At 40.8% G+C, this 12,467-nt stretch overlaps 1 protein-coding gene across 2 annotated transcripts; it reads left to right on the top strand.

The window, feature by feature from the left end:
* The first annotated feature begins 203 nt into the window (after positions 1-203).
* LOC149844878 (sugar transporter ERD6-like 16) lies at positions 204-9,908 on the top strand. Of its 2 annotated transcripts, none has more exons than XM_089995337.1 (17): positions 204-438; positions 759-821; positions 931-1,080; positions 2,127-2,189; positions 3,602-3,667; positions 4,575-4,650; positions 5,917-5,981; positions 6,078-6,170; positions 6,489-6,569; positions 6,657-6,741; positions 7,465-7,511; positions 7,613-7,675; positions 7,775-7,834; positions 8,352-8,405; positions 8,509-8,568; positions 8,701-8,815; positions 9,527-9,908. In XM_089995337.1, exons 1-17 carry the CDS (start codon positions 325-327, stop codon positions 9,676-9,678), a joined length of 1,407 nt encoding a protein of 468 aa, XP_089851463.1. In that variant the 5' UTR covers positions 204-324; the 3' UTR covers positions 9,679-9,908. The 2 variants fall into 2 exon arrangements, with proteins under 2 accessions (XP_089851463.1, XP_089851461.1); XM_089995335.1 differs by having other exon boundaries at positions 205-438; positions 2,127-2,192.
* The last annotated feature ends 2,559 nt before the right edge of the window (positions 9,909-12,467 follow it).

Consider the following 12,467-nt stretch of genomic DNA (forward strand, 5'->3'; position numbering starts at 1 on the left):
TTATTATTGCTTGCCGACAAGTCAAAATCGCATCCATCTGTCAGCCCAACACCAAAAGGGGGACCGTCGGCAGCTACCATCTTCCGGTCCTTGAGGTGACATCATCATTGACTGAAAGAAGAGGTTGGCAGAGCTCCATGAGATGATCCTTGACCGATACCTCCAACTTTCCTTCTTTTCATCTTCCCCTCGCATGATCAACGTGTGCCTCCTTCTCACACCTCCCCTTCTCTATATCTCTCGTCTTTGACGCTCTCTCTCTTCTCTCAACCTCTCTACGTAAACACAGAGATAAGCTCCCTCAACTTGAACACACACACAGAGATGGGCTCAGAGATTGCAACAACCCTTCTTCTACCTCAGGAGAGGCAATCCATCAAGATGGTTCTGCTCGGCACGTTCGTGGCTGTTTGCGGTGCCTTCGAATATGGAATTTCCGTGAGTATAGACGGCCTCCGGTTTTCGATCCTCCAACCTCTTCTTCAAGTGGTTTCTTGCACCAAAACTCTAAGAGTTTAAGTTTAAGGCAAAGCTGGGACACATGCCCGGGTCGCCCGAGTGACAGCAGGCCTGGGGAGAAGGTGCTGACATCTTCATCCCAGGTTCAGCTCTCACTAGGTGTGCAGCTACCTTTAACTGGTGTGCCTCCGCTCGGAGATTACTCGCTTCAGTGGAGAGAACTTCGTTATCAGAAAGATGAGAATGCACTTGCTATCTTCTTGGTCTCTCTAACGATCGCAATTTGTTACTGGTTTCAGGTGGGATATTCCTCTCCGACTGAAGAAACCATCATCAGTGATCTCCATCTTAGCAAGTCTCAGGTTCGATCACCCGCGTCAACTAACCTTACCAACCAACTCACCCTTCTCAAAGCTTGCATTAACGTAACTGACTTGAGCCCTTGTTTCTTGTGTGTGGCTGAACCAACAGTACTCTGTTTTCGGTTCCATATTAACCGTGGGTGGGATGGTCGGTGCTGTGACGAGCGGAAGAATTGCCGATCACCTCGGCCGGAAAGGGGCGATGATAACATCTGCTGTCTTCTGCATCGCAGGATGGATCACCATCTCGCTCGCTAAGGTTTTCCTCCTCTTGCTTTTGGTTTACTTCATAGTCACCATTATACAGATAGTGATTGGCTCGGGCCACATAAATTGCTACACATGGGTCACATAAATTGCTACATATGGGGACCCTAGTACTTTATAAAGTGACATTGTTGGCATTCTTTAAAACAATACAAAAGCAATTATAAGTAGAAGAGATGTGTGGGTGTTCGGCGTTTCATTCAGTCTACCGATGCTCCCGATGAGCCTAAGCCGTCGAATGGACGGTGAGCAAGACCTTAATTCAAATAAAAAATGAAGACACCTTGATTGCTCTTATCAAGCAGTCATGCCTCACCTTTATAATGAGAGATAACCCAGTTTGACACTAATGAAAGTATTAGTAGGAATTGATAGGAAATGAATTACTTGAATGCTAAAATGTTCATATTTAATATGGCACATAAAGGGTTCACATGTATGATTGCCATGTATGTAACCCCCGCTCTCTTCTCATTATAAATTGAGGTACGATTGCTTGATGAGAGCAACCAAGGTGTCCTCATTTTTCATTTGGGTTCAGGGTCTGGCTCACCATCGTGGGCATTGATAGATTGAAGAGAATGCCAAGCACCCACACGTCGCTTCATTCATAGTGTCTACTCGTATGTATTGTTGCTTTCATATTTTGGTGCTGTTTTAAACAATGTCAATATTATTGTCGGGTCAGGTTTCAATGTGAGTGTTCGTTATTCTCCTCAGCCTATCAACGCCTACGATGAGCCCAGACTGTCAAGTCAATAGTGAGCAAGTTCCTGAACCCAAATGAGAAATGAGGATACCTTGGTTGCTCTCATCAAGTAGAAGCTTAATTTATAGTGAGGGGTTATATACATGGCATTCATGTACGTGGACCCTTCACATGCCATATTGGATGTGAACCTTTTTACATTCACGTAACCCCTTCTTCATAGGATTGGACCTGATCTAAAATATCCAATAATCATTAGATATATTCTTTGCTAGAGGAAGCAATCTTTTGCCTTTTTAACTAGATGGATCTGTTTCCCTTTCGAGCAGGCTGCGTGGGTCCTTGACCTTGGACGATTAGCTGGGGGATTCGGAGTGGGCATCTTCTCCTACGTGGTAATGTTTGTTTCCTATTCCCTGTCCGTGTGTATAAACAGAGAGCTCAAACCAAACCATCCTCGTGCAATGATCTCCAACAAGGAGGAAAGATCAGGTGCAATGTGATTGCACACCTTCAGTGTGCTACTGCACCTAATTGCCCTCCATTTTTGGGATACAGCCTCTCAGCTGTGGTTCCCAACAGCGGATGGTGGTACTGGTGAGTAGCACACTAAAAACCTGGAATCACATCGCACCTGATTTTCTTTTTCCAACAGTGATTCTCTGTAAGGTTAGTTACTGATTCAACGGCCGTCAGTATGCACAGAAAGCGAATTATGTTTTTATCTTTTTTCTGTTTTTTTGTTCACGATGAGGAACCTTCTTTGAGACACGGATCATTTTAATGGGTCTCCCTCCTTGTGAAGAAACCCTAAGTAGCCCACCGACCCTCATACCTTACTACAGGTAAGAATGTCAATGGGTCGGGTTTGACCCGATCTGGACAATTACCAAACCCTATAAGGTCAGGGTTTGGTGATAAATAAGGTCGGATTAGAATCAGAGTTGAACATGAAGGGCCAGATTAATATATGGAGTCGGCTATGGATCTGGCCTGACCTGAGTTCTGACTAAGATTCATAATTTTTTAATGTAAAATGATAAAAAATGTTATTTTACCTGGTCTCTGATTCATGCAATCCTTATAGGATTCATGTAATTTACGAGCCCGGGTCCGGTGCTAAATGATATTTACCAAAGGGTAAGTACCTAGTTCTCGTCACCTTGTGTTGAGGGGTTGCAGGTTCAAAACCCAATGGTATAGTTGTATAACTGGTAGGGGTCTGCCTAACCCCAACTTGGCTTCCAAAAAAAAAAAAAAGAACACTAAAGCCAAGTCAGTTTTAGTAGAGTGATTTGGCATCCTCACCGTCTACAATGTAAACAAAGACCATGAGGTCCGTGTGGGATGTCAAATCACTTTCTTAAAGTAATTTACAGGTCACCTGATTTGTTCTCTCAATCAGTGAATAAGGCTCATTGTGAGCCGTTCGATTTAAACCATTCAGATGCCGTCCTTCCATCCGAAGCACCAACGACATTTGAAAAAAAAAGCTGGGCTCATCCAAGTGATGGGCACCTTATTCATTCATTCATTTGGATGCCGTTCATCTTGAGATAAACATCATGACATAGGATGGGTTGTAAGATCCTAGCCATCCAACTATAACATCTAGGCGGCTAGGCTTGGTCCACATCCAAGTGAAAATGAGACCAATCATAATGGTTGATTCGATGGTTCAGATTGAATGTAGGATGAAACCCATCTTATGTCAGAGGACTGGGTCCGTACTCCTGTTATATGGGCATGGCACGCATCACGGAATCTTGGACAACATAACGTTAAATAAAACGTGACTTGACAGGTACCCGTGTATGTAGCAGAAATAGCTCCCAAAGAGTTGAGAGGAGGACTCACCACAGCCAATCAGGTATGACATCGATATACTAAAACACTGAGGTCCTTTACACTGCCTGGTTCGTTTACAGTGAGGGGATACAGTGGGAACACAGTCAATCACACGAAGGTGTCCGATTCCATTCCTTGATATTAAGTATGCCGCTTCACCTGTTCACCCACCATCTGATATTGGATCCTACATCTGGCCAGGCCTGTTGCATTCTGTTGTGGTGAGCTCATGGAATGTTGTCATGTGATTGATTGGTGGCACATAAAGAGATCAGTCAAGACTTCCCTAATTCCCCTACCACCTGAATGACATGCCTTACTCTACATTTCTTAATTCTTCTCCTGTTTGCCAATCAAAAGTTTCATGACTCTCTCTCTCTCTGATATATATATATATAGAGAGAGAGAGAGAGTTCCTTAGGCCCCTTCAAAAATCATAGTTTTAAGTATTTTTCTCACGTCTAACACCATAGATGTGATCTGTAGGTTTTGTTTAGTGGGAACCGGATTTTGGATTGCTTGAATCTGACCTGTATACAGGTTCTTGCCGTGATCCAAAATCAATGGCTATGAAGGTACCAGTTTTTCCTTGATCAGAAAATTATGATTTTTCGCCAAAAAACATAATCGAAGAGTCAATTCTCACTAAATTGAGTATGCTAAACACATCTAACGGTTCAGATATATCATAAAACACTTAAAATCTATGAGGCAGAATGAGAAATGGAGCCTAATATATATATATATATATATATATATATATATATATATATATATATATATATATATATATATATATATGCTAATTGAGAAAAAATTTGGAACTCAAGCCAGATCCGTGCAAAAGCCCTAGTTGGTTAATGTCTACACGAACACACCCCGCACCATAAATGAACACAGGCCTGAATCTGATCTTGCAAACCTTGCAGCTAATGGTAGCGCTAGGCTCATCAATCGCCTATCTTTTGGGTCAATTCGTCACTTGGCGTATGTTGGCACTAATTGGTGAGTCTCCACTGCTTTTAAGATATTTTTACACCATCCTGCGTGTTACGTGGGATGGGAGGGAACCCCTTTATTTGGAAAAGGGCAGGGTCTGGAAAAGCATAAAGAATTGTCCTGTTTGTTTAAAGGGAAGCCATTTCCTATGAAATGGCAGAGCCTCATGGAAGAATGTGGGGTCCATTGCGCTTCCATCGTAGGTGGCATGTGGACCCGTGTTTCTCACGGGGCTGGTCACTTCATGCTCGTGGGAAAGCCGCTTCAGTTCCACTCATACCTGTGTTTTATGGGGGCCTGAGGTGGAGGGAAAAAATGGGCCCCCTATTAATAGTAGGAGTTCTGGGGCAGGGCTTCGAATTTTTTTGAGCCTAATGGGCTCCCTAAAAATAGCCCCCTTATTAATAGTAGGAGTTTGGAGGTAGCGCCCTCAGAATTTTTTGAGCCCCCTTATTAATAGTAGGAGTTTGGAGGTAGCGCCCTCAGAATTTTTTGAGCCCCCTATTAATAGTAGGAGTTTGAGGGCAGCGCCTCCAATTTTTTGGGGCCCCTAAAATTTTTTTTGCTGTTTTTGGTCCCCATTAAAAATGGAATCCCTATTAAAAATGGGCCCCTAAATTTTTTTTTGGCCCTGAGGCCCAAGTCTCATTGGCCTCTTGACAGGTCCGGCTCTGGGACTCATCTGGATCGTCATACCCTCCTTGGGATTTCATTGATGCAATTTGTTTTGATCAGTGAAAATCAACATTTAAATTGCTGGATGTGTGCAGGATTTTTTGTTATTAAAAAATCAACTGCTCAAAAACACAAAATAGTTATTGAAAAAAATCATAGTTTTCATCAAAAAAATACAATGTAAAGCTGGTTGATTCTTATTGAATCAACCATGCTGAATCCATCTAATCAATCAGATTCAATCAAAACAACTTGCACTGAAAAGGACTTCAGGATGATAGGGGATGACATAGAGGATGAGTAGAACTGAATTGCCAGAAAGGTAGCCAGTTTTAAACAGGCCCTATGTGTCCAACATATTCATATCTTTCTGCAAGGACTGTATGTGTTTGTGTGCACACGGGCGTATCATGCATGTACATAACCACCACCATAATTTAGGAATATCTTTCAGATGATTGTAAGGAGGAAATAGAACAGAAAAATAGATGATTTTCACGCTCCCATGTATGTATATATTCTAACCATAGACTTGACGAATCATTTTCACGCGCACATGTATGTAAATATTCTAACCAGAGTCCTTTCTACTTGTAGGAATCATTCCGTGCATCATTCAGCTCATTGGCCTCTTCTTCATTCCGGAGTCTCCAAGATGGCTGGTTAGTTTGATGGCTCAAACCATGTAGAGCGGATTGCATGTGTGTGTGCAAAGATGCATGGTACGTACCTAGTGACAAATGCCTCCTCTCTTGCAGGCAAAGATCGGCAACAAAAAAGACTTTGAAATACAACTCCAGAGACTCAGAGGAAAGGATGCTGATATTTCTCAGGAAGCGGCAGAAATTCAGGTTCACAAACTCAACCCTGTGTATCTGGAGGGCGGATCAGGTGCAATCACATTGCACTGTGACTGTGCTGCTGCACCTAACCACCCTCCATCTTTGGGACACAGCCTGTGAGCTATGGGGCCCAACAACAGATGAAGGGCAGTCAGGTGCAGCGGCACACTCAAAATGTGCAATGGGATTATTGCACTTGATCTACCCTCGTGTATTTGTGTGAATTAAAGCCCGACTTGAGACTCGAGAACTCGTTTAGAGCAAATATGTTGAAGAAGGCATATTGACATGATGCTAATCACTGTAATACCACTGTTCAACGAGCAGGATTATACAGAACTCCAAGCATTACTTCCAAAATCAAAAATAACGGATCTGTTTCAAAAAAAATATGCTCACTCAATCATTGTAAGTATCTAAATATCGATACCTAATTGCTCTTTCTATGTAACAAACTATCAAAGTTTTGTCTCTAATAAATCGTTTCACGTTCAGGTAGGAGTTGGCCTGATGCTGTTCCAACAATTTGGAGGAGCTAATGCGATCGTGTTCTACGCTAGTGATATTTTTGTCTCGGCAGGTCAGTCGTAAAGGCTAACCCTATATGTTTCTCATTCATAGTTGCCAGAAACAGGTACGGGTAAGTGAGGGCTTAAAAAGTTTCAGATACATTTTTATTTGAAATGCATATTAATATGGTTCTGAAAAATATCGATATGAGTTTCTAGATACGGTTTGTAAAATAGTTGGTGCTAGTTTCTAAAAAGTTGATGCCAAGTAAATATTTTTATAACGACACTTACAAATTAAAATAGTTAATTAAGCATAATATGTAAATCAATTATTATTGCATAGTAATCTTTTCCACAAATTATAATATTTAAAACTCTTAAAAAAAGAGTTTTTTATAAAAATGAAATTGATGTTTAATTATATGTAGAAATGCTAATAGAAACAAAATTGATACTCATTTATAATGTAATAAAAATGTGTTTTCATGTAAAGATGGCATGCGTTTCTCAAGTAATTGACACAAGTTTCTTAAACATGTGATACTTTTGTTTATGGCTTCATACTCTAAGTTTCACTCCATACATGATGCACTAGGGTGTATTGAGTGTCATTGCAACTATGGTTTCACTCAAAAGGCTAGGTTGGACTCACTCTGTGCTCAGGCTTGTAGACCTGACTTACCCATATGGGGACGAATGACTGGCCTAGTCAACTAGTGTCCCTGCTAGCTGACCCAATTCTACAACCTTTTTTTTTCATTTTTCAAAAACTAATTCTTTTACATTGCCAGGTTTTTCTTCTGGTAAGGTTGGGAGCATCGCAGTGGCTGTCATTCAGGTGCCAGTTTTGCTACCTCAACATGCTTCTATTCCCATATCAACGCCTTAAACTCCATTTAAAGTAAAAAGTTTAACTGGTATCCCCCTTAATTTCTACAGGTGCCTATAACCTTACTAGGAGCAATTTTATTGGACAAATCAGGAAGGAAACCCCTCCTAATGGTATATAAGTAAACGTTTCTTCTCTTCTTTTCAGTAGCTAGCTAGAAACACCTTTTTTTTTTTTTTCTTGTGTGTGCTTCAAATATGATGATGTTTCAGGTTGCAGCTGCTGGGACTTGCTTGGGCTGCTTTATAGCTGGAACATCTTTTCTCTTTAAGGTATATATACAAGAATATTTAAGCTAGTGGATGAATGACAAGAAAGTCATTTAATGGGCCTCCTCTCCTAGATAGTAAACCCCGGGAGAGAGTGCATTTTTTTTTTTTTTTTGGGGGGGGGGGGGGGGGGGGGGATAATTCAAGGGTAAAAAACACCCCATCATCGCACCTTAATTGGCTGGCCTCCGGTTGGTAAAACCCTTAAGGTCCCCCTGCCCACCGGGGAGTACACCCAGCTTCGACTTTGCGGCAAGGAATGCCACCCATGGGTTTCAAAATTGTGACCTTGCTTGCAAAGAACACCCACTACACAAGCAGCTTGTCTGATCCCAGGGGCGTCGATCTTGGGCAAGATAGGGTTCACCACCTTTCCAAGAATCGCCCTAACCACTTGGGCTCCCCGGGGCAGGTTTGGTCCGTCCTATCAACTGCCATTATATAAGCACTTTGAGAGGGAATTGGATCATTCCTAAACTCTGATTCTTTACTCATTTTGCGAGTTTCCCTTGTGATGTAGGCTCATCACTGGCTAACGAAGGCTGTTCCAGCCATAAATTTGACCGGCATACTGGTATTTAATTTACTTACCTTACAAGCTCGTATAAATTGGCATCTGAACAATGGTATTTCCTGATCCTGTCCTTTTTGTACTCCTTGATCCATGTTGCAATCAGGTGTTTATATCTTTCTACTCGTTAGGCATGGGCGCCATACCATGGGTAATGATGTCTGAGGTGAGAAAACTTTAATTTGAGCTGTCATCTCTTTTGAAAATAAGAGAAAAGGGACAATCTTGAGGTAGTCTTTACAAACTGAATGAACGATTGTTTTGAGCTTTATGAAAGAAATCTGTGTATGCTTCGCAGATATTTCCCATCAACATAAAGGGTATGGCTGGGAGCCTGGTGACATTGGTGAACTGGTTCGGTTCTTGGGCTGTTACTTACACTTACAACTATCTAGAAAGTTGGAGTGCAGCCGGTAAGATTTTTTCCTTTTTTTTTTCCTGCTTTTTTAACTTGAGAAAAAAGCTATGCTCCACTACTAGTGCAGCTATTCAACTATGAGTACAGATCAGGTGCAATCACATTGCACAAATGCATTGTGCCGCTGCACCTGACCGCCCTTCATTTGTTGTTACACAGCTTGTGCAATAGCAGTTCGACGCTGTATTAGCCTGTAATGCGTAAGGCCCATGTGCTGATGTAGCGGCATATTGCTATAGCATAGGCTGTATCATAAGAGGGCAGATCAGGTGCAATGTGATTTGCACACTTTAAGTGCCAACTTTGCGATACAGCCTGTTAAACTGTGGGGCCCAACAAAGGATGGTGGGTGATCAAGTGCAGCAGCACACTTCAAGTGTGTAATTACATTGCACCTGATCCTCCTTTGTGTCAGAACAGATGGAGGGTGATCAAGTGCAGCAGCACACTTCAAGTGTGCAATTACATTGCACCTGATCCTCCTTTGTGTCAGAACAGATGGAGGGTGGTCAAGTGCAGTGGCACATTGCTATTGCAAAGGCTGTGTCAGAACAGATGGAGGGTTTGCTTTTGTGCAGTGTGATTGCCATCTTTATCATGTTTGTTGCATGTGTAAGCTAGGAGCTGTTTACTATATGCATGCCGATTTCATTTGAAGAAAAAGTGCAGGCGTTTATCACAATTTGTCAAAATTAAACTCTCACAGGTACCTTCTACATATTCTCTGCAATAAGTGGAGCAACCATACTGTTTGTGTTGAATTTGGTTCCAGAAACCAGAGCGAGAACTCTTGAAGAGATTCAAGCTTCCATGGCCTCACTTGGCTTCCTCAGTGCAGACAACAGCAACATTGCATAGAATTCATGGCAGGGTGTTGGCCACTGGTGGATGATAGTGCAGTGAGGGAGGGACTTCCCTGCAACTTCTTGGACGCACATCTTAGATTGATTAGCTTATATATTAATATTTATGATTATCTTTGCTTCAAGGGAGGGCTTCAACTGTATGAAACAAATAAGTTTTTTTTGTTGACAAATTAATGATGGTATTTTTTATTTTTCGATAAACCACCCTATGGTTGGACATCATTACGGGCTGAGAGTTGTCATGCTGATTGCAGATCAGGTCAGTGTCTACAGTGTAAAACTCCACGAGTACTCCTTCCCAAGGTTGCTAGACTAGGAAGCGGAAGCAAGAAGCAAGTCATTTTAAAATTTATAGGTAGCGGGAAGAGAAATATCACTTTTAACGCAAAACATAAATAAAAAAGAAAGCAATATGATAACTAAATAAAGGGTAACAATTACGCCTTCATCCCAAAACAATTGGGGTCGGCGATATGAACCAACAAAGAAATTCATTTTGGGTCTTCCACATGAATCCTTTTCCTCCAATCATTTCTATCCAATGCCATGTCCTCGGTGAGGTTCAAAGCATTCATATCCCTTCCTATCATCTCCATCCAAGTCTTCCTAGGCCTACCCCGACCTCTTTTAACTAATATATTTTCTCATTTCTCCATCCTTCTGACTGGAGCATCATTAGGCCTTCCCCGAATATGTCCAAACCACCGAAAACGATTCTCTCTCATCTTATTTTCAATGGGTGCAACGCCTACCTCCTTACGTATCTCCTCGTTCCAAATTTTATCTTTTATTGTATTTCCACACATCCATCTAAGCATCCGCATCTCAGCTAGACTCATTTTTTGAATATGATGTCTCTTGGCAGCCCAACATTCTGTACCATATAGTAAAGCGGGTCTAATAGTCGTCCTATAAAACTTTCTCTTCAACCGCAATGACATTCTACGATCGCACAACACTCCAATTGCACTTTTCCATTTCATCCACCCAACCTTTATCCTATGATTTGCATCTCCATCAATTTCTCCATACTTTTGAATGATGGATCCCAAATATTTGAAATAATCATTCACCAGTATTTCTTGCTCACCAAGCTTCACTACACTCCCATCATTACTTCGTTGCTTACTAAACTGACATTCCATATATTCAGTCTTACTCTTACTCAACTTAAAATCTCTAGCTTCCAATGTTTGTCTCCATAATTCTAACTTAGCATTAACCCCAACTCTAGACTCATCAATCAAAACAATATCATCAGCAAACAACATACACCACGGTACATTTTCTTGAATTGATCTCGTAAGCTCATCCATCACTATGGCAAATAGGAAAGGGCTTAAAGCAAATAAAAACTAAACTAAAATTGATTATTTGATTTTTCAGTAAAAAAAATTATATTTTTGTTGGTTACCAATTTAAAGAAAACACATGGGAAGTGAGTGAAAGCGTGAGAGGAAGCACATGAAAAACATGTGAGAAAACATATAGGAAGCATGAATAATGAGTGTGGGAAGCATAAAAGAAACGTGGGACCATAGTGACAAACATTTTAAACGGCAATTTCTCGTTTCTCAAAAACTCGCGAGAAATTGAATTTTTTTATAAATCTTGCATTTTTTTCGGTAAAATCTTGGAAATAAAATAAATAAATTACTAAATATAAAATTTATTTTTTATAAGAAAAATATTAATAAAATATATTTAAAAATAAAAAAAACATGTTTTTTTTTGCGATAAATAGCCGTTTAAAATGCAAATATCACGTTTAAATCATGGTATTTATGTTTTTTTCATAAATCTAGCAAGATTTTGAAAATCTCGAGAGATTTTGCCATTTTAAACTTTCAGGCAATTTCTCGCGAGATTTTCATAAATCTCGCGATATTTGTCACTATATGCGTGGGACAATCAAGATTTCCATGAACTTTCGAAAGTGAGGAGTATCGTGCTTTCGAAGCAAATTTCTATGAAACGTGCTTCCCACCTACTTAAGAGGCTTCTGGTAACTCTGCTCCTCCCCTGCCCAACATGGTAGTTTCTCATTTGCGTAGGCCTTGTGGCAAAAGAGACACCCCCCCCCCCCCCCCCGTATCGAACTCTTACAACTATCTAGAAAGTTGGAGTGCACATTCTAGGGATTTGACGCCTAGACAATACCTAAGCAAAATGGACCACAACCTGCAAAGTGTCTAGCGGCCAAAAGATTGTCACTTCCATAAGATGAAGACAAGATAATCTTAGTCTATTATACTAAAAGACTTATCAATGTGATGTAAGTGAAGGAAATATTATCCTATGAAGAATTGAGGTCGTCACGCTATCGAACTCTATAAGTAAGACCACGAGAAGCTTGATAACACACGTCTGATCTTTTGCCTTAATTTCTACCTCCATGCAAGTTTACAGTCCTTAGATTTGGCACATGTTAAAAAAAACTCCATTTAGGCAAGAGCATCCCATAATTGTTGCATTTTAGCATAGAAGTCTTGAATTATCTTGTTTTCTTGCCTGAGTGTTCTAAGCTTCTGCACCAATCAATATTTTCTCACTTGATTTGCTTATTGTTGCCCAAGTGTCAAACATCTTTAGCATCTTGAAACTTGGCCAAGTTAAATGCAATCCCTTTCTACAAGAAATCAAGCAACCATGATTTAAGTTTCACATTGCTCGTCTTCCACTCTCTCAAATGATCATCATAATTCGACTTACCTACCATGGCTTATCTTCCATTGAGATAGCCTGAAGGCTACGACCCTCTATCACAGCCTTAATGAACTC

The sequence above is a fragment of the Nuphar pumila genome, chromosome 2 (genome assembly GCF_984573655.1).
Source record: "Nuphar pumila chromosome 2, dmNupPumi1.hap1.1, whole genome shotgun sequence".
Taxonomy (NCBI): Eukaryota; Viridiplantae; Streptophyta; class Magnoliopsida; order Nymphaeales; family Nymphaeaceae; genus Nuphar; species Nuphar pumila.